Source organism: Vanrija albida (genome assembly GCF_041260175.1).
Source record: "Vanrija albida strain AlHP1 chromosome Unknown contig_7, whole genome shotgun sequence".
Lineage (NCBI taxonomy): Eukaryota > Fungi > Basidiomycota > Tremellomycetes > Trichosporonales > Trichosporonaceae > Vanrija > Vanrija albida.
Genome location: NW_027191426.1, coordinates 1,838,240 through 1,857,202, shown reverse-complemented (window position 1 = coordinate 1,857,202; position 18,963 = coordinate 1,838,240). Strand labels below are relative to the sequence as shown.

The 18,963-nt window shown below is 64.4% G+C and overlaps 5 protein-coding genes and 1 non-coding gene across 6 annotated transcripts; 4 read left to right on the top strand and 2 right to left on the bottom strand.

Moving 5' to 3' along the window:
• Nucleotides 1-1,233: 1,233 nt before the first annotated feature.
• Nucleotides 1,234-2,683, bottom strand: Q8F55_009196 (uncharacterized protein; the record flags this gene model as incomplete). The annotated part of the gene is made up of 2 exons (XM_069357564.1): nucleotides 1,234-2,436; nucleotides 2,480-2,683. 2 exons carry the CDS (start codon nucleotides 2,681-2,683, stop codon nucleotides 1,234-1,236), a joined length of 1,407 nt encoding a protein of 468 aa, XP_069205501.1.
• A 1,543-nt stretch (nucleotides 2,684-4,226) lies between these two features.
• Q8F55_009195 lies at nucleotides 4,227-4,309 on the top strand. The gene has a single exon. It is a non-coding gene; the product is annotated as a tRNA-Lys (tRNA).
• A 159-nt stretch (nucleotides 4,310-4,468) lies between these two features.
• On the top strand, nucleotides 4,469-5,595 carry DPH5 (diphthine synthase; the record flags this gene model as incomplete). The annotated part of the gene is made up of 3 exons (XM_069357563.1): nucleotides 4,469-4,603; nucleotides 4,678-5,072; nucleotides 5,172-5,595. The coding sequence occupies 3 exons, from the start codon at nucleotides 4,469-4,471 to the stop codon at nucleotides 5,593-5,595; spliced, it is 954 nt and encodes a 317-aa protein (XP_069205500.1).
• Nucleotides 5,596-5,833: 238 nt separating this feature from the next.
• On the bottom strand, nucleotides 5,834-10,040 carry PMC1 (plasma membrane calcium; the record flags this gene model as incomplete). The annotated part of the gene is made up of 2 exons (XM_069357562.1): nucleotides 5,834-9,121; nucleotides 9,177-10,040. The coding sequence occupies 2 exons, from the start codon at nucleotides 10,038-10,040 to the stop codon at nucleotides 5,834-5,836; spliced, it is 4,152 nt and encodes a 1,383-aa protein (XP_069205499.1).
• A 2,122-nt stretch (nucleotides 10,041-12,162) lies between these two features.
• Nucleotides 12,163-13,909, top strand: Q8F55_009192 (uncharacterized protein; the record flags this gene model as incomplete). Its single annotated transcript, XM_069357561.1, has 5 exons — nucleotides 12,163-12,214; nucleotides 12,285-12,395; nucleotides 12,427-12,474; nucleotides 12,507-12,662; nucleotides 12,714-13,909. The coding sequence occupies 5 exons, from the start codon at nucleotides 12,163-12,165 to the stop codon at nucleotides 13,907-13,909; spliced, it is 1,563 nt and encodes a 520-aa protein (XP_069205498.1).
• A 2,614-nt stretch (nucleotides 13,910-16,523) lies between these two features.
• Nucleotides 16,524-18,664, top strand: Q8F55_009191 (uncharacterized protein; the record flags this gene model as incomplete). Its single annotated transcript, XM_069357560.1, has 3 exons — nucleotides 16,524-16,615; nucleotides 16,849-17,371; nucleotides 17,558-18,664. The coding sequence occupies 3 exons, from the start codon at nucleotides 16,524-16,526 to the stop codon at nucleotides 18,662-18,664; spliced, it is 1,722 nt and encodes a 573-aa protein (XP_069205497.1).
• Between the last annotated feature and the right edge of the window lie 299 nt (nucleotides 18,665-18,963).

Sequence of the window (18,963 nt, the reverse complement as noted above, 5' to 3'; positions counted from 1 at the left end):
TCTCGTCAGTGACGTGAGCGGGAACCTGGACGCTGGACGGATGATTGCCTCGGAGGCCTTCGCCGCCTCGCGTTGCCAGAGAGGAAGGTTGGGACCTGCGACATGAGAACGGTGCATGAGCGGGCCGTTACGACACGGACCATGGATACGGAGGGGCGGCGGACATTGGGTCTGACGGCGCCTCGTCGTCAACGAAACGCCAAACAAACGTGAGACGCCGGCGGCGGCTGCGGATGCCGCTGCGCGCCGTTCATCGCAACGCAACGACAGATGACACCACACCCGTCCCGACATGAGCGATACCGGCATGCCAGGACCTGTCGCTCCCAGGCACAATTACTCTTCTCTGCCGGTCGGGCCGCGAGCTCGACCGGCGCTCCCCGTGCTGTGGGTACCGCTGCTGCGGGCGCCACAGTGCACGACGGGCTGAGGTGTTTGGGCGATGCTGTCAGCGCGGGAGTGATGCATAATGATGCCCGCTGGGGGGGTGTGGCCGTCGTCGCGTGGAGGCTGCGGCTGGCTCGACGACGGCCGACCGCCGACCTCCCCGCATCCTCGCTGCATGGATTCCGCAAGCATCGTAGATGAGAACTAGGCCCGCCCGTGCGGCGAGCGCCAACCCATCTGCGCCAGCCACAGCGGGCACCACGCCCGACCCCCGCGCACCCCCGCCGACTCGTACACGTGGGAGCGAGGCCGCGGCCACGTCGCTGCCTGCAACAGCTGCGCACAGCACGCTTCCCGCCCGACTACCCCGGTAACTATTGCGACGGCTGCGGGTGGGTGTCAATGGGTGGGGTGTGGGCGATGGTGGCGGTGCGATGCAAGTGGGCGAGGGAGTGGGCCATTCCAGTCCGGGAGTGGATCGTCCCGGCTGGCCTGGCGGCTGGCAGCTCGGCCCAATGTGGCATCGGAACGTTTGTTTTGCGGGTTGCCGCTGGCTGTTTTTAGGTTGCCCAGCGGATTGTGGAAGCCTCTCCATTGAGCATAGAACACTGCTGCGTCATGCACATGCACGGCTTGGTATGGCCCAAGCCGCGGGAGAGGCTGATTGCTGTCTGCGCAGCGGCATCCACAACCGCTGCGCACTGCCAGCACACGCCACTTCCCACGACAAACTCACATACCACCCAGCCCCAACCTCCGCATCCGCATCCACCGCCAGAACACGTTCATCACATGCGTACAGTAAAACCCCAGAATAGTATCTACATCGTCCTTCTGACCACTTCCTTAAAGCTTGTCGATGCACTCGGCGAACGCGCGGTCCATGATCTGCAGGCCCTCCTCAATCTCCTCAGGCGTAATGGTCACGGGGGGCGCGAGGCGGAACACACCCGAGAGCGCGGGCAGCGACACGATGTTGCAGCTGAGCCCGAGCTCCATGCAGCGGTCCGCGACCGCCGCGCCGAGCTTTGAGCCCGGCGCCTTGGTCTTCGCGTCCGAGATGATCTCGATGCCCTGCAGCAGGCCGCGGCCGCGCACGTCGCCAATGTACTGCGGGTACTTTTCCTGGAGGCGGAGCAGGCCTGCGCGGAGGAGGGCGCCCTTCTCGCGCGCCTGGCGCGGCATGTCCTCGCGCACGACGATGTCGCACACCTTTGCGCCGACGGCACACACCAGCGGGTCGTTGAGGTGCGTCGTGAGGTAGAAGAAGCCGCGCTTGCGGACGACGCTCTCGATCTCGTTGGACGTGATCGTCGCGCCGAGGGGCAGGCCGCACCCGAGCGTCTTGGAGAGCGTGAGGATGTCGGGGACGACGCCCTCGTGCTCGAACCCAAACATGTCGCCCGTGCGCGCCATGCCCGTCTGCGCCTCGTCCATGATGAGCAGCATGCCGCGCTGGCGGCAGTGCTCCTTGAGCGCGGTGAGGTATCCGTCCGGAAGGGGGATGATCCCTCCGGTGCTGACGATCGGCTCGACGAGGCACGCCGCCAGGCTGCCCGTGCTCTGCCTGTCGATCAGGTCCCACCCGTAGTCGAGCTCGGTCTTCCAGTCGTAGCTGCCGTCGGGGTGGCGGAACGGCGAGCGGTACGCGTACGGGACCGGCAGGGTGAAGTTGCCCGGCACCTGCGGCCCGTAGCCCTTGCGCCCGACGGTGAAGGTCGCGGCGCCGGCGCCGTGCGTCATGCCGTGGTACGAGGCCGAGAGGGACACGATCTCAAAGCCGCCAGTGTACATCTTTGCCATCTTGAGCGCGGCCTCGTTCGTCTCGGAGCCCGTGCTGAGGAAGAGGCACTTGTCCAGCCCCGGAGGGAGCATGGCCGTGAGCCGCTCGGCCAGGTCGAGCACCGGGTCCGAGACCATGGGCGAGAACAGGTGGTCGAGGTTGGTGACATACTTGGTGACGGTCTCGACGATCTCGGGGTGGCCGTGGCCCAGGAGCGAGGACATCTGGCCCGACGTCCAGTCGAGCAGGCGGTTGCCCTTCTCGTCCTGCGCGTGTCAGTTGGGACTCGGGACTAGCCGCGCCACTCACGTAGAGCACAGTGCCCTTGGCCTTGACGATGCGGACGGGCATCCAGCCGCCGCCAAAGCCGATGAGCTTGTCGTTGGCCGACTTCCAGAACTGCTCGTTGGAGCGGCCGGCGACGGGCGACGCGTCGGCCGCGGGGGTGGCCTTGAGCGAGGCGGGCGTCGGCGCCGCCGCCGGCTGGTGGGTCGAGGTGGCGATTGGGGCCATTGGCACGGGGTGGGGGGTGGGGGGTGGGGGTGGCTGGGTGGTACTGTGCTAGGCTAGTTGCGGCCGGGGCTGGGCTAGCTGGTGGTGTTGCTTGGTGCTGGGCGGTGCTGGTGTGGGAGAGCGAGCCGCAACCCCGATCCGTTATAAGCATCGCGCGGCCGGCGGGTGGGTGACGCCTGCTGTGATTGCCACAATGACGCGGGTTGCCACTCGCCGCCGCCCCCACAATCTTGCCCGAGCGGTAGTGTTGCCCGCGCCGAGATACGCTGTTCCTGTCGGTTGTGGCCCCCGGCGCAGTCGCAGGCAGGCGCGCGCGGGCGCGCCGCGGCGCGGCGTGCGTGTGGGCGGGCGTGAGTGCATGGCATGCGAAACGGCATGCAGCTGGCCCCACTATGCAGCGTCACTCTGCGACACACTCGGCCACATCTCACTGGCTCCCCCCACTATCAACGCGGGCAAGCCGCTGCCCGCACGCTGATATCGCTGCCCGCCGCTTGCCCGCTGCCCGCATGCATATCTGCGTGTATGCGTATGCGAGTCGATACGAGGCAGGGGAGGATGCATGCATGGGGATGTGTGGGCTGGCTGGTTGGTCGCTGCCCCTCGTCGATGTTGTGAGTCACTGTTTGTGTGGATCAGTCGGCATTCCACGGATCACGCGCACCCCCGGCCTAACCTACTCCACACTTGTGCCGGTGGCCGTTGGGGTCGGGCCATGCAACGAGGAGCACATGCACATACACCGCTGGGAGGGACAGTCGCCCCCCGCCTTCGTCGCCCAGCGCCCGGCGGTACACACGGAAATGTGCCCCGGGGCCCGCGGGCGTGACCACCTGATGGCTCCACCCGCCACTCGCCGGCCGGTACTTGGCACACAACGCGCCTCGAGGCGGGGCACATCACATGCCACGGTCGTGTAGCGGGGGTGTGTCCCGCGCCCCCCCCCCCCCCCCACCCGGGGGCGCGACCACATCCGCGTCGGCGCTGCCGCCGGGCGCGTTGCTTTACCCGCCCGCGGCCGTGGCGCCTTCACACAGACGCCCGGGAGTGTGTCGCGTCGCGTGTGTTTGTGCCGCCGCCATGGTCATGCCTATCTAGGATAACGGCGCGGTGGGCCCGGCGTCCCGCTGATAACGCTAGGGTCTGTCGTCGGTCGTGATAACGCAGAGGGCATGCTCCGGCGTCACTGGTGTCGCTTCTCAAGCATATGAAGGGGAGGGGTTTCGAGGATGCTTACGGTGGGGCGGGCTCGTCCCCATGAATGCCAATGCAATGGCGGTGGCAACTGTACACACCGTGAAGCAGATCTGGTGGCGGCGGGCTGTGTTATGCCATACGCGGTGAGCGAGCAGCCTTGCCCCATATGCCTAGCAGAGCGCGATCTGGAGACACTTCGCATGCATGTCGCGCGCTGAATAGGCTGTTTATGGCCAGCAGTCGCCGTAAGCGAAGCAGGACGAAGTGGTCGAAGTGGTCAGTTCCCGCCCCCCTCCCCACGCACTCAAGTACAACCGCCCTCCGAAATCTCCAACAAATCCACACAGCCTGGTTATATCAGTCGGTAGATAGTTTGACTCTTACTACTAAGATATCAAAATGTCATGGGTTCGAGCCCCATACTAGGCTTAAGTTTTTGGTTTTTGGGCGGCGGCGTAACTGCAAGGAGGCCCACGCGGAAGGCACGTGGCGCGGGGCAAAAGTTGCAAGGTCGCAAGGTCAATCCCAAGTTGCAAGCTCGACCCTCCTCCACCAACAACATCTCGCTCAACCCCCCTCCCCCACACCATGCTCTACGTTATCGGCCTCGGCCTCAGCGACGAAAAGGACATCACCGTCAAGGGCCTCGAGGCGGTGCGGAAATGCGAGCGGGTGTACCTCGAGGCGTACACCTCGATCCTGATGGTCGAGAAGGAGAGGCTTGTGGGTGTCGCAGTCGTAGCTGCCCATTCCCCCCAGCGCCCGCGCGCCTCGCTCCGCTCGGCTGACGAACGCAGGAAGAGTTCTACGGCCGCCCCGTCATAACGGCCACGCGCGAGACCGTCGAGCTCGAGGCCGACGCGATCCTCGCCGACGCCCAGACGAAGGACATCGCCTTCCTCGTCGTCGGCGACCCGCTCGGCGCAACGACGCACACCGACCTCCTCCTGCGCGCGGACGCGCGCGGCGTGCCCACGCAGACGATCCACAACGCGAGCATCATGACGGCGCTCGGAAGCACCGGCCTGCAGATGTACAACTTTGGCCAGAGCATCAGCCTGCCGTTCTATACGGAGAGCTGGACGCCCGACAGCTGGTATGACCGGCTCGAGGAGAACCTCAGGTTCGGGATGCACACGCTCGTGCTGCTGGATATTAAGGTGCGCGAGCAGAGCGAGGAGAATATGGCGCGGTGAGTGGGCCGAGGGCCGAAGGCCCGAGGCTGCGGGGTGGGCCTTGTGGCCACCCCTGAAGGCCGCGACGGCTCGCTGACGCTCGCCGACTCGCCTAGCGGCCGGCTCATCTACGAACCCCCCCGCTTCATGAACCCGTACCAGGCCTTCAAGCAGATGCTTCTCACCGAGACAAAACGGCGCAACCCCGACGTCGACAGCGACGACGAGGACGCGGCCGCGACCCTCGCCGCCGCCGCCGCCGCGCCCCGCTTCCTCGACCCCGAGCGCACGCTTGCCATGTCCCTCAGCCGCATCGGCACGGCGACGCAGCGCATCATTGCCGGCACTTTGGCCGAGCTCGAGGCCCTCGACGAGGAGGAATTCGGCGCGCCCCTCCACTCCGTCGTCGTTGTTGGCAAGCGCATCCACCCCCTCGAGCTCGAGTTCGCCGGCCGCTGGTGCGTCGGCGGAGAGCAGGGCAAGTGGTGGTCCGTTGCCAAGGACGTGTACGGCGTCGAGCGTGAGACGTTCGACTACTAGTCGCGCTGCGACCTTCGACTACTAGTCGCCGCCACGACCTCCGACTCCCTCCTAGTCCCCGCCGCAGCGCGGTTCAACACCTAATCTAGACCCCCCCCCCACGGCTTCATCATGCAGTGCATCTTCATCATCCTTCTCAAAACTCTATGTGGCGGACAACTGCGCGCCTCGTGTATAGAAGGCAATATACATTATGGCACGAGACAGGCGGCGAGACGGGACAGTCTAGGCCCTGCCATTAAACAGGCGAGGGCGAAACGGAGGCAAGGGGCGTCTTGGGCGCAGTGTAGCCCGAGGGCGAAGGCGGCTCGAGGCCAAACTTGGCGTACAGCGGGTCGCTCGGGTCCGTGTCCGGGTGCAGCTGGACGCGGCCGGCGAAAAGCTCGGCAGTCGAGCGGCTCGGCTCCTGCGCAGCAGGGTTGGCGAGGCCGCCAGGGTTGGCCTGCGCAACCCAGGTGCCACCGGCACCAATCGCACCACCGACGAGCGCGGGGATCATCGCCATGAGGTTCTGGAGGTGAACACCCTCCTTCTTCATGGCCTTGTAGCTAGATCCCTTGGCGACAGCCGCGGCGCGGATACGGCCACCGCGGAAGCGAGCGTACGTGGCGAGATTGTCGCGGACCTTCTCGAGCGTAGGGTTGTACGTGTATCCGTCATCCGACTCGTCGTCGTCAACGTCCTCGGGGTCGATGAGCGCAATCTTGGACGGGTCGGGGTAGACCTTCATAGCGATCAGGAGCTTCTCGAACGGCCTCGTCGGGAGGATGCGCACAATGGCACCAATGGGGATCGACATGAAGCCAGAGATGATCGAGATACCCCAGTGGGCGGGAGTGATGCGCGTGACCTGGAACGCGGCTCCACCAACAAACATGATGAGGATCTGGCCGCCAATCATGATGGCGAGGATGGACATGAACCAAATGTTCTTGAACATGCCCTCGAAAATGTTGAACTTGCGGTCCAGACGACGGCAGTTGATCATGTTGAAAATCTGGCAGAAGACGAAGCAGTTGAAGACGAGAGCGCGGAGGCGGGCATCGTTGCGGGGCGTGTGGTTGAGGTTGAGGATCTGGTGGCCACGGAAGTGGAGGACAAGACAGAGGATCACCTGGTAGATGGCCTGGATGATGATCATCTTGATCATGTCGACGTTGATCAGCGGCGCGTTCTTCTTCTCAGGAGGGCGGTCGAGCGACTTGCGCGTGGCCGGGTCGGTAGCAAGCGCAAGAGCGGCGAACGTGTCCATGATGAGGTTGACCCAGAGCAGCTGGACGGCAGTGAGAACCGACGACTCCTTTTCCGAAGAGACGGCAGAGATGAAGGTGATGAGGACGGCAGTGACGTTGACCGAGAGCTGGAACTGGAGGAACTTCTTGACAGCGTCGTTGACACAGCGGCCCCACATGACAGCCACGACAATGTTGGAGAACGAGTCGTCCATGAGGATAATGTCCGAAGCCTCCTTGGCGACCTCGGTACCAGCGATACCCATGGCAAAACCGACATTGGCGAGCTTAAGCGCAGGACCGTCGTTGGTACCGTCACCAGTGACACCGACAACCTCGCCCATAGACTTGAGCGTACGAACAAGGAGCTTCTTGTCTTCGGGCGACGAACGGGCCAGGATCTGAAGGCGGGGCGAGATTTCGAGGCGGTCGGCGTCGGAAAGCTTGCGGAAGACGGGGCCCTCCATGACAATGCCGCCGGGGGTGAAGATGCCACACTGGCGGGCAATCGAACGGGCAGTAAGGACGTTGTCACCGGTAACCATCTTGACACCGACACCGGCATGCTGGCACTCGGCGACGGCCTGAGTAACACCAGGGCGCAGCGGGTCCTCGATACCGACGATAGCGATCAGAGTCAGGTCGCGGGCCAAAATGTTGAAGGGAACCTGGTCGTCGGCAGTGTCCGCGGGGGTGCCCTTGGGGGGCCACGACTCGAACTCGCGGTAGCCGAGAGCAAGGGTACGGAGGGTCTGGTCGGCGTAGAAGATGATGGTCTTGGAAATGTTGTTGGTCGCCGCGTCGTCAAACGCCGCGGTCTCAACGCCAGGGACGGTAGTGGGGTTGACGACAACGTAGCGAGTGCACTTCTTGGCGAGAACCTCGGAAGCGCCCTTGATGTACAGGCGGTACTTGCCGGCGGTAGTCTTGACGACGACACCCATGGCCTTGAGCTCGGACGAGAAGGGAATCATCTGCACAAGCGTAGCAGACTCGCGGACCTTCTTGTAGTTCTCCCAGCCGAGCTCCTTGGCAAAGCGGAGAAGAGCAGTCTCAGTCTTGGAGCCGACAAACTGCTCCTCGCCGTCAATCTTGTCCTCGAAAGCGGTAGAGTTGACACAGATGGCCTCGTTGAACAGCGTCTTGAGCTCGGGAGAAGCAACCTCGTTCATCTCGCTCATGTCGAACGAGAAGTCGGCCGAGTCGTGGTCCTCGTTGTCGGCAATGGATCGCTCAATGTTGTCCTTCATGTTGGCCACAAACTTGCCGTGGACGCCGAGCGAGCCAGCGACAATGCTCATGACGTTTTGCGTAAGGGTACCCGTCTTGTCTGTGCACACGACCGTGGCGTGGCCCATGGTCTCACACGCGCCCAGCACTCGGACCAGGAGGTTTTGCTGCGTCATGCGTTTCGTAGCAAAGGCCAATGCGAGGGTGACCGCAAGGGGAAGACCTTCGGGCACTGCGACGACGACGAGGGTGAACGAAATGACGAGAATGTTGATGAACACGTTGGCCTTGTCGTTGGGCGAGGCGGGAATGCTATCATTGTAGGGGTTCTTCAGGCTCTTGAGTTGAACGAAGAAGCGGATCATGAGGGCCACAAACAGAAGGATACCCGAGATACCACCGAACCACGCAATAAGGCCGGCAAGGTGGTTCAGCTTGAGCTGGAGGGGAGTAGATTCCGTGTCGGTGCGCATGGCCATCATGATACGACCGTTGAAAGACGTGGTGCCGACGGCAATAACGACATACTCGCCAACACCGTCGAGGACCTTGGAACCCGAGAGCATGAAACAGTCCGTCTTGAGGTGCTGGCCTTCGCCGAGCTTGGCGCGCTCAGCAATGCACTCGTCATAGGTCGACTTCTTGATCGTGTCGGATTCACCAGTGGCGGCCGATTCGTCGCAACGGACACCGTGACCGCGGACAAAGACACCGTCGACAGGGACAACCTCTCCCGGCTCGACAATGGCAATGTCACCGACGACAAGCTCCTGCACATTGATGACCATTTCGTTGCCGCCGCGAATGACCTTGACCGTACGATCGTCGCGCTTGGCATTGAGCTTCTTGAACTGACGCTCCTTCTGCCAGTCGTTGACCGAGCCGACGAGGACGACAATGATAATAGCGACACAGATGGCGACACCCTCGACCCAGTCGACCTTGGGCATCTCACATCCCTCGGGCGGGCAGCCCTCGTCGTGGAAGCGCTCGTGGCCGTCCTTCCTCAAGTCTTGGTAGAGTCCAAGCGCAAGCGAAATGATAGCGACAATGGTAAGGAGAATCTGTAACGCGAGTGTGAGCGAACCGAGCGATACCAAGACGCCAAGCATCACTCACGAGAATCTTATCCTGGAAAGCTTCCCACATGAGGCGCAAAAAGCTCTTGCTCTTACGCTCGGGAAGGTCATTGCGTCCGTACACCTTGCGCCTATCGTCAAGGCTGGCGCGGTACTGGGCACCGCCACCCGCAGGCAGCTCGCCAGAAGAGCGGGGCGCACCGCCATCGTGCTCCGGGTGGCCGGAGACGGGGCCAGTGTTCAGACCCTTTGACGGGTCGACACCCAGGCCCTCGAGCAGACCGCTGACACCGCCAATCTTCTCGAGCTCATCGAGCGACTTGGGGTCGACGAGCGTCGCAAGGGTCGACGGCTTCTCACGGAACGGGGTGGGGTCGGTCGTGTCCTTTGAGGGGTCGAGGTGGGCATACTCGGGAGGCTCATTCTTCTTCTCCTTCTTTTCCTTCTTGTCCTTTTTGTCGACCTTGGTGTCGTTGGTGACGCTGGGCGTAAGGTCGCCGCCGGGGCCCGACGACCAGGTGCCGACGCTCCAGTTCTTCTTGTGGTTGGGGGTCGAAGGGTCCTTGGAGTCGTTCTCGCCAATAGGGGTGAGGAGCTCACCGTCGCCCGCGACGCGGGCGACAGTGGCACCGACCTCGGAGTTGGGGGTGGGTAACTCTTCGTTGAAGTGGACGCTCGACGTGGTGGTCAAGGTGGGCGAGGGCGGGGTGAGAACGGTCGACGCGCTAGGGGCGGGCGAGGCCGTGAACTGGCCGCCGGTAGCGTGGGCAGGCGACAGGTGGCCTGGGTCGCTGACCTCGGACTGTTGGCGACGATGTCTTGAGGGGGTGGAAGGCGATGCAGTCGCCGGTGCGGGGGGTGGCCCGTCTAGGTCGGTTGTAACGATTACGGGTGGGGAAGGCATTGTGGGCGGCTGCGTACTACGCTACTGGCTGCGGCGGCGGCGGTGTCGACGTTCAAGGTGTTGTTGATGCTGCTGCTGCCAGTTGCTGTTGTGCGGTGCGCTCGCCACTTGAGTAAAAGGAAGGGAGGGAAGGTGGGTTGTGAGTGTTTGACAGGAATGAGAGTGATGGGGGGGTGGGGGGAGGGAAGCGGGGGGAGGGAAGCGGGGGGAAGGTTGATGTAGCAGAGAGAGAAAGAGAGATGTTGGAACCGTGACCGTGTTGATGTACAGAGGACGTGTGTTGGGTGGGGTCTGGGTGTGGTGCAGTGCGTGCAGTGCTACAGTGGTGCCAAGTTGCGCGCTACGGTGAAGGATGCACCATACAGTGATGGGTGCAAAGTGTGGAGGAGGCGGTGCAAACTCGTGGTACAGGGGTGCAGGGGCGCGGGGGGGCCACGAGCCAGGATGGGAAATGTCTTGGCGAGAGCGCGCGGGCGGCAACAACAGGCAGGCAGCACTTTGGGCCCGCCTTGCCTCTACCGCCCCGCCCCGCCAAGCATTGTTACAGCGTTGCATCAACGATCGAGCCGCATTCTCGCATAACACTTTGGGTAAAGTCTATTGGACCACTTTTGTATGAGGGATTTGTTTTAGACTGGGCAAAAGTGGAGCCACTGGCTGGCACAAGGCTTTGGCTTGGCACCCACTCAACCTCGGATCTCCTTGCCCCCTCCCCCCCTCGCCTCCCGCCGTCGCACACACACACACACACAGTCTGGATCCGGGCGGACGGACGGACGACTGTTCGCTCCCCTCGCCTTTACCCCCCTCACCGCCTCGCGCCTTGCACCTTCCCCCGTCTGCTCCCCTCCCACGTCATGGCTCTTGACAGACTCGATCCCGGCCCCACCCACCCACTCACCCACCCACGCACAATCACCATCATCATCCACCCACCATCACCCAGGCTGCGCGGCGCCGTTCCTGCCTACACTGCAGAGACGCATGCACGGCGTGCGACACGCCGCGCCGCCGCGCGGTGGGGGCCAAGTCGACCAAGCTCCGTCGCCCCACATGGTGTCGTCGGTGCATCGCGTGCGTCACACTCCAAAACTGCTCCCGCTAGTCTGTAACAACGGCTTGGGGGAGCCACTGGCCACTGGCAGAACGGGAGACGGCGGCGGCCACACCCGCTCACTCTGCTGCCTGCTCAATTGGATGCACATGGTGCGAAGGGGCTTGGAGGGGCGACAACCACCACCACCATGCAATGCCCAATGAGCAGGCAAGCACAAGCACAAGCATCAGCAGTGATGTCAGTGGGCCACTGTCACAATCTCATCACGACACGCGACGCGTTGCACCGCTTTTGCGGCGTTTGCCTCGTCGGAGTAATGTTCGGTCGCTGCGCATTAGAGAGACGCGCGTCGGTGGAATAATCAATGATGCGCGTAGCACAAAGTCGTCGTTGATGTGCAGGGAGGGTGGGGGACAGGGAAGGTGCCGTGGCTTGGCTTGGCTCTGAGCCACGGCCACACCGGAGCAGAGACGACCGCGAGCAATTTGCCACCGGCAAGCGACGACAGTGTGCGGTGCTGCATGCATGGCGACGACGTGCATGGCTGCGTGGGCGAGTGGCACAGAGTCGGTGCGATGAGTGGTGCGAGACCGAGGTGCGCCACCACCACCTGCCCACCGGCCACCGACCGAGCCAGCCAGTAGCCAACGCTCAAACACGCAAACACCCGAAACCTGCCGTCTGGGCTATGCTCGGGACAAGCCAGCGTGACGGCTGACGAGCCGCGGCTGACACACGACCTTGCAAGCCATGCAGCGGCGCACAATGCACCTTGCAGCCGAGCACAATGCAGCTGCCACCTTGCGTCTGCATATACCCAACTGCAATTGCAGCATATCTGCACTGCCCCGGCCAGAGCCGCCTCCCACAATGCGCAGCACCCCGGGCCACTCGGGCAAAGCGGCGAGATTAGGGTGGGGGAGCCCCACTCACATGACCAGTGCCAGTGGCACTCACTCGTAATCAGTTGCCCGACCGTCCGTCCACCAAACGATGGCTGCCTCCCGGCCGCTCTCACAGATACATCTCACCTCCAGGCAGCAGCGTGCACCCACAACACTCACAATGGCGCGCATCGCGGACCGGCTCGCCGCCCTCCGGCTGGGGCGCTTTCGCTGTGCGTGGCGGCCCTCCCCAAGCTGACGCGGCGGTCTCGTGTGAGGAGCAACAACGCTGACCTGACCCAGACAACTCGCCCTGGACCCAAGTCGCGCTCGTCGGCTTCGTGTGCTTCTGCTCCGTGGGCATGTTCACAGCCATGAACGGCCTCGGTGCCGGCGGCACGACCAACGTGATCTGTACGTTGTTTCCCGGCGTCGCTAACCGCAGTGGTCGACATCGCCAACGGCGTGCTGTACGGCGTCTTTGCGCTGACCGGTGCGTTGCTTCCACCCCCCAGCTGACACCAGGCCTCGTCGGCGGGAGCATCACAAACGTCATCGGCGTGCGGCTCACCCTCTGTATCGGCACGACAGGCTACTCGCTCTACATCGGCAGCCTGTGGGCCTACCAGCGCCACGGGACGAGCGCATTCATGATCGTCGCGGGGGCTGTCCTGGGCTTCAGTGAGTCGAGTTGGGCCCAGCGCCCCCCCCCCCCCCCCACTCACACCCCAGCCGCCGGGCTCCTCTGGTCGGCCCAGGGCCAGATCATGCTCTCGTACCCCGCAGAAAAGGACAAGGGCCGCGCGTTCGGCCTCTTCTGGTCCATCTTCAGCCTGGGCGGCGTCGTCGGCGCCTCGATCGCCCTCGGCATCCTCGCCACCTCGGCCCTGCCGGCCGTCTCGACGGGCGTCTACCTCGCCTTCATGGTCATCATGATCTCGTCGGTCTTTACGAGCCTGCTCGTCCTCCCGCCGAATAGCGTGATCCGCGCCGACGGCACGCTCGTCGAGCTCCTCCCCAGCCTCTCTGCCGCCTCCGAGCTGCGCGAGCTCGCCAAGCTCATCCGCGACTGGCGCCTCCTCGCCCTCCTCCCCCTCTGCTTCGCCTCCAACTTCTTCTACGCGTACCAGGCGAGCGTCGTGTCCGCGCTCTACAACGCACGCACGCGCGCCCTCTCGTCCTTCCTCACCAACCTCGGCGCGATCCTCGGCGCGAACGCTATCGGCGCCGTGCTCGACCACACGCCGCTTAAGCGCCGGGGCCGCGCGCTCACGGCCTTCGCGCTCGTCGCAAGCCTCCAGCTGCTCATGTACGCCTCGGCCATAGCCTTCCAAGTGCAGTACGCCCTGCAGCGGCCCGACGCTGCAAGAGGCGTCGCAGCCCGCCACTGGGACTGGAGTGACCCGCGCACGCGCGGCCCGCTCCTCCTCTTCCTCGTCTTCTTCATCGGCGACGCAGCGTACCAAGGCCTCGCGTACTACATCCTCTCGAGCCTCACCAACGACCCGTTCCGCCTCGCCCGCATGACGGGCTACTACAAGGGCCTGCAGAGCGCCGGCGCCGCCATAAGCTTCGGCATGGACGCCGTGCATACGCCGTACCTCACCGAAGTGCTCGTGTGCTTTGCGCTCGTGCTCGTGGCGTTCCCGCTCGCGCTGCTCGTCGTCCTCAGGATCAAGGACTCGAGCTACGAGGACGAGGAGGTGTACCGCGTCGAGAATGTCGGCGCGGCCGCGCTGAACGCCGCCGCGCTGCCCGACGACCACGGGGTGAAGGCGGAGACCAAGCAGGATCTGCAGCTGGGCGAGCTGGTGAAAGAGTGTTCTGACGGGGGGTTGGCTGACGACACGGGGGAGGCAGAGCCCGAGGTCTCTGGCAGGCGTCCGGCTCACGAGGGGACAAGTGCCACACTGCCGATTGTGACGTGATCCCGGGTGAGACGGTCGCAGAGCAGGGAGCTGCGCGTCGTGGCTCGCGGCCCAAGAAGGAAAGGGGGCAAGGGACAAGTGTTACGGTTGTAGAGGGAATGCACGTAGTCGAGCAGGCGACGCTCGCAGGAATGTCGCAGGACAAAGTACGAAACGCCTTGTCCGCCTCGACGAGGCAAACATCCCCCAAACTAGCAGGGACAAATCGGTGTCCCAGTCGTCGCCAACGACGCGGAGGTCGTACTCCAGAGTGCTAAGCCGTCGTCGTCGGCATGAAGTCGCACTCGAGGAGGGGCACTAGCAGCCCGGGGCAGCAGAGTGCCACAAACCAACATCGTGCTGTGGTGCTCCCAGAGGCGTTTGTGCGGACAGCGGCACTCCGCCTAGGTCGTATCGGCCGAAAGCAGCAAGGGGACACAGTCCATGTTTCACGGTAGAGGGAGCGACGGTGCGTGTGGCGCACAACGCGCGACGCTCGCTAGAAGGGCGACATGCAGGCAGCGGGGTAGCGGTCCCAGCCCAGGCGAGGAGCCGCGGGACGAGGCAATTCGAGCGCGGCAGCAGTAGGGACCCTCGCTCCTGTCCACCTGGTCGTTGGCGACGCACATGGTCGCACTCCTCGAGATCGGGGACGTTGCGAGTAGCCAAGACGAGGCAAATCCGGAGCGCAGCACCAGCAGGGAGTGTTGACCTGGCGGTTGACGACGCGCAAAGGTCGTACTCCTACATCGTTGCGACGAAGCCGAGTGCCACGAACAACCGCATCTGGCTCGACCGAACACTACCCCAAGGCACACTGGGCGCATTTCGGCCATTCCACTACAGGGCCGATGCATGTTGCCCCCGCGACGCTCATAGGGCGACATGTAGGCCAGCCAAGCCGCAGCCCAAGCCCAGCCGAGGAGCCGCGAGGGGAGGCCAATCGAGCGCAGCACCGGCAGGGACCCACGCCCCAGTGTCCGCCCGGTCGCTCCAGTGTCTGCCTGCTCGGTGATGACGCGCAAATGTCGCACTCCTCGAGATCGGAAATGGTGCGAGGAACCGCTGCGACGACAAAGAGCCACGAACGATCCCGGTGCTGTTGGATCGGGCTCGATACTACACCCCGAGGCACCCAGGGCGCGTTTCGACCATTCCACGACCTGCACTACCCCTTCCAGAAGCAGAAGAGGGTTCGTACGTACCCCCTGCGCCTGACGAGACGCGTACGCAGTGTTTGTTTGGGCCAGAGGCGAGCCTCGCTTCAAGTCCTCGCGACGGGGTTGGGCAAGGTCCCAGGCAAGGCCCCGGCGCTTGCCTGTCGCTGGGCGACTGGAAAGTATTCCGAGCTCGTCACTAACCCCCGTCGTTACTAACCCCGCCTGCAGGTGCGAGCTGCGTGTTTAGGACTGGCGGGGACCGTTTCAGCGCCTCCCTGCGACCGAGTTGTCGAGCACGGGGCATGGGCGCGGACATTGCACGTAGCTGGGCCTCAAAGGTATTTCGAGCTCGTTACTAACCCCGTCTGCACGAGCTGCGTGTTTGGCATTTCAGGCCGCCTGCATGTCGAGCCAGCGGCCCCCCTCGCATCCGCAGCACCCTCGTGCTGGTCGAGCAGCATACCCTCACGACCAGCGAGTGGAGCGAGGGCCGAAACAGCCGCCAACAAGGCACAAACCTAGTGCGCTGGAGACTTGTCCAGGCCCCCAGGACGCGCAATGTCCCCTCGCAGTCTGACACGTCCTGAGCAGCAGATGCGGCAGTAGACAAGGTGCGGCTGGGGTATGCGGCGTCAGTACAACCACGGAGGCCAGGAATCAAGCTTAACGGCGCGGTGGAGTCGTGGGTGCGCGTGCCTTGGTCCATCGGACGGACGCGCCTCGACGCACGCCGAAGGGACTGTCCCGATCTCAAACGCACACGAGGAGGGATGGGGTCGCGGTGACGTTAGGGACGGTATGCACAACCGAGGGGGGATGGCTTGCGGTGTGTGTTGTGTCTGTGTTGCTGGCTGCTCGGGGGCGGCGGAGTCGACGCCGAGCAGCCGAGCAGCCGACGCCACCTTTCTAGATGCAGCATGCAGCGAGGAGCGTGCAGCGAGCACGACCAGCCCGCACCTAGCCCGTGCAGCCCGGCGTAGATCGACATGTACATCCCGCCCTGCCAAGTTGCGAGACGAGGCAGAGGGGAGAAGGAGTCGTCCTGGACCTGCCCAGGGTTGCGTGCCGACGCGTTTCAGCCAACGGCGCGTCGTGCGCCACGCTGCGCGTCGCATGCCGGCACGGGGCAGGGGAAGTGGCGCCGGCGGGAGGTCGCGCGCGGCGGCTCGGCTGTGGGCATGTCGAGCCGTTGCCGCTTCTGCATGCACACGCACTCCCTGGTAGCAGTGAGTATTCTGTCGTGCAGTGCAGCGCCGCGGTGCAGCGCCGGGGCGAGGAGAAGCACGCCAGCACGCCCACCCACGCGCCTTGCCCACACAGGGACGCGCCTCACCCCGTTTCGTCTGCCTTGAGGCCTTTCAACCTGACCAGCGCTGGATTGCTGGCCTCTGCACAACAAAAGCCAGCGTCTGCGTTTCTTCTCCCCCCATCGTCTTTCTCTCAACACCGCAGGCCGGCTCCCACACTCGTTTGACATGGTCCCCGTTTCGGTTCTCGCTGCGACTCTGGCCGCGCTGGCTGTGCCTGCGCAGGCGCACATTGCGCTCTGGCACCCGTCGATGTATGGGTGAGTACGAGCGAGCGAGCGGCGCAGCCGCGAGAGAGCGGTGGGCGGTGGGCGGGGTGTGGTATGGGTGGTGCCATTGAGTGATCATCAAAAGCCTCACCCAAAGGCCTCACCACCCAAACCCATGAGGCACGTCCCATCCATCCCGCCAACCTTCAACCGTCCACCAAGCATGCCTACTGCCCTCGCACATGCATGCATGCCTGCCCCCATGCACTCGCTCACGCCCCCAGCTTCGGCACCGGATGGGACAACTCTGAAATGGCCGTCCCGCTCAACCAGAACGCGCCCAAGAACGGCCCCAAGGGCTGGTGGTTCCACGGCAAGATTGACGAGCCGCCCGCCGAGGGCGAGATTGCCCAGCTGCCCGCCGGCGGCAAGTGGCACACGCAGGTGTCGTGCGACAAGCACTTTACGACGTGGGGCAACCCCAACGAGCGCTACGGCGAGCAGCACTACGCGTGCGACGAGTACGCCATGCTCCACGTCGGCACCGGCAAGCCCGGCGACGGCAAGACCGTCCAGACGGATATCAAGGGCTGCGCCCTTGCCATTGCGTACGAGAGCGACCCGCACAAGGTCAACTCGGACAGCATGGTCGTCTTCTCGGTCAACTACCAGTGCCCGTGGTTCAAGGAGGTCGAGTTCGAGATCCCCGCCGACCTGCCCCCCTGCCCTCCCGGAGGATGCCACTGCTCCTGGAACTGGTCCCACTCGCCTGCAGGCGGCGGCAGCGAGCAGTTCATGACCCTCTTCGTGAGTTCTAGAGGTTCGGGAGTGCTTCGTATGGTCGTTGGTGGTTGTTGAGGGGTGTGTGGTCGAGTGTGGCGGAGGTTTGGTCGAGTGTGGCGGAGTGTGTTGGACTTGTTCTTCTTCACCTCTCACCTTCCCTGGCGGTTTCACATTCCCTGGCGGTCCCTTGCAGGCGCTAACACCCCGCAGAAGTGCAACATCAAGGGCGCGACCGGCACCCGCGCGCTCACGACCCAGCCCAAGGTGGCCAACAAGTGCCCGTGGGACCGCAACAACTGCACGATCGGCGCCAAGACGCCCTTCATCTTCAACCAGGCCGAGGGCAACAACATCTTCCAGGACTTCACCGACCCGCCCTACTACAACTGGGAGTACGGCTTCGCCGACGGCGCGCAGAATGACCTGTGGGAGAGGGACACGACCGTCACCAACACCGAGTGGGCGCCCAACCCGTGGGAGTCGTACGCTGCCGGCGCGCACCCGGCGGTCACGCCCGCCGTCGGCAAGAACGTCCCGCCCGTCCAGGACGGCGTCACCCTCGTCTCGCCCACGTGGAAGACGGGGCCCAAGACGTACCCCCCGGGCGAGGACCCGTCCGACCCCGCCAACCTCGTCCAGGCCGTCAAGACCAGCGTCTCGCTCCAGCCCTGGATCGAGCCCACCGCCGTGCCCTCGGTCGCCGCCTCGCCCCTCGCTGCCAAGCCTGTGAGTGGCGGTGCGGCCGCCGGTGAGGGCTCGGGCTCGAGCTCGGCCACCCCCACGTCCACCGCCACGCCCGCCTCGGGCACGCCCACCGCCGACGCCGCCTCGTCCACCACCACCACTGGCTCGGGCGAGGCTGTCACCGCCACCCCCGTCTCGTCGTCGTCTGGCTCCGCCTCGGACTCTGGCACCGCTGTCGGCACCGACTCGCCCTCGAGCTCGTCTGGCTCCGGCACTGGCGCCCCCACCGACTCGCCCTCGAGCGCGTCCTCTGGCTCTGGCACCGCCGTCGGCACTGACGCCCCCTCGTCGTCTGGCTCTGGCACCGCCGTCGTCACCGGCTCGCCCTCGTCTGGCTCTGGCACCGCCGTCGTCACCGGCTCGCCCTCTTCTTCCGGCTCGGGCACCGCCGTCGCCACCAACTCGGCCTCGTCTTCCGGCTCGGGCACTGTCGTCGCCTCGCCCGCTTCGGGCACCGGCACCGGCGCGCCCACCGGCAACAGCGCCGCGAGCACCACCTCGGCCGGCGCGGCCACCACGCGCCCGCCGTCCAAGTGCCGCCCCAAGCAGCGCAAGCGCCGCGCCTCTTTCTAATAGTCTCGTGTTACTTTCGTTTTGTCTTTACCTTTACCCCGCGCACTGGTGGCGCGGGTCGGCCCGCGGCCGCATGCATTCGTTCCTGTTCTGTGCGTTGCAGGTCGTGAGGCTGCGTCAGTCTCGCCTATTAGTTGCTTGCACTGGAAGTCGTCTGCCACAACCCATGTTGCCGTTGCCCATGGCTAATGTACGAACAGCAGGTCGGTCACGGCAAGTCCCTCAGGGCCGACGAGCTCTACCACGCTGCCGAATCGACAGTTGCAGTACAGCCGTGGTGTTCGGCTCGAGCATCACCA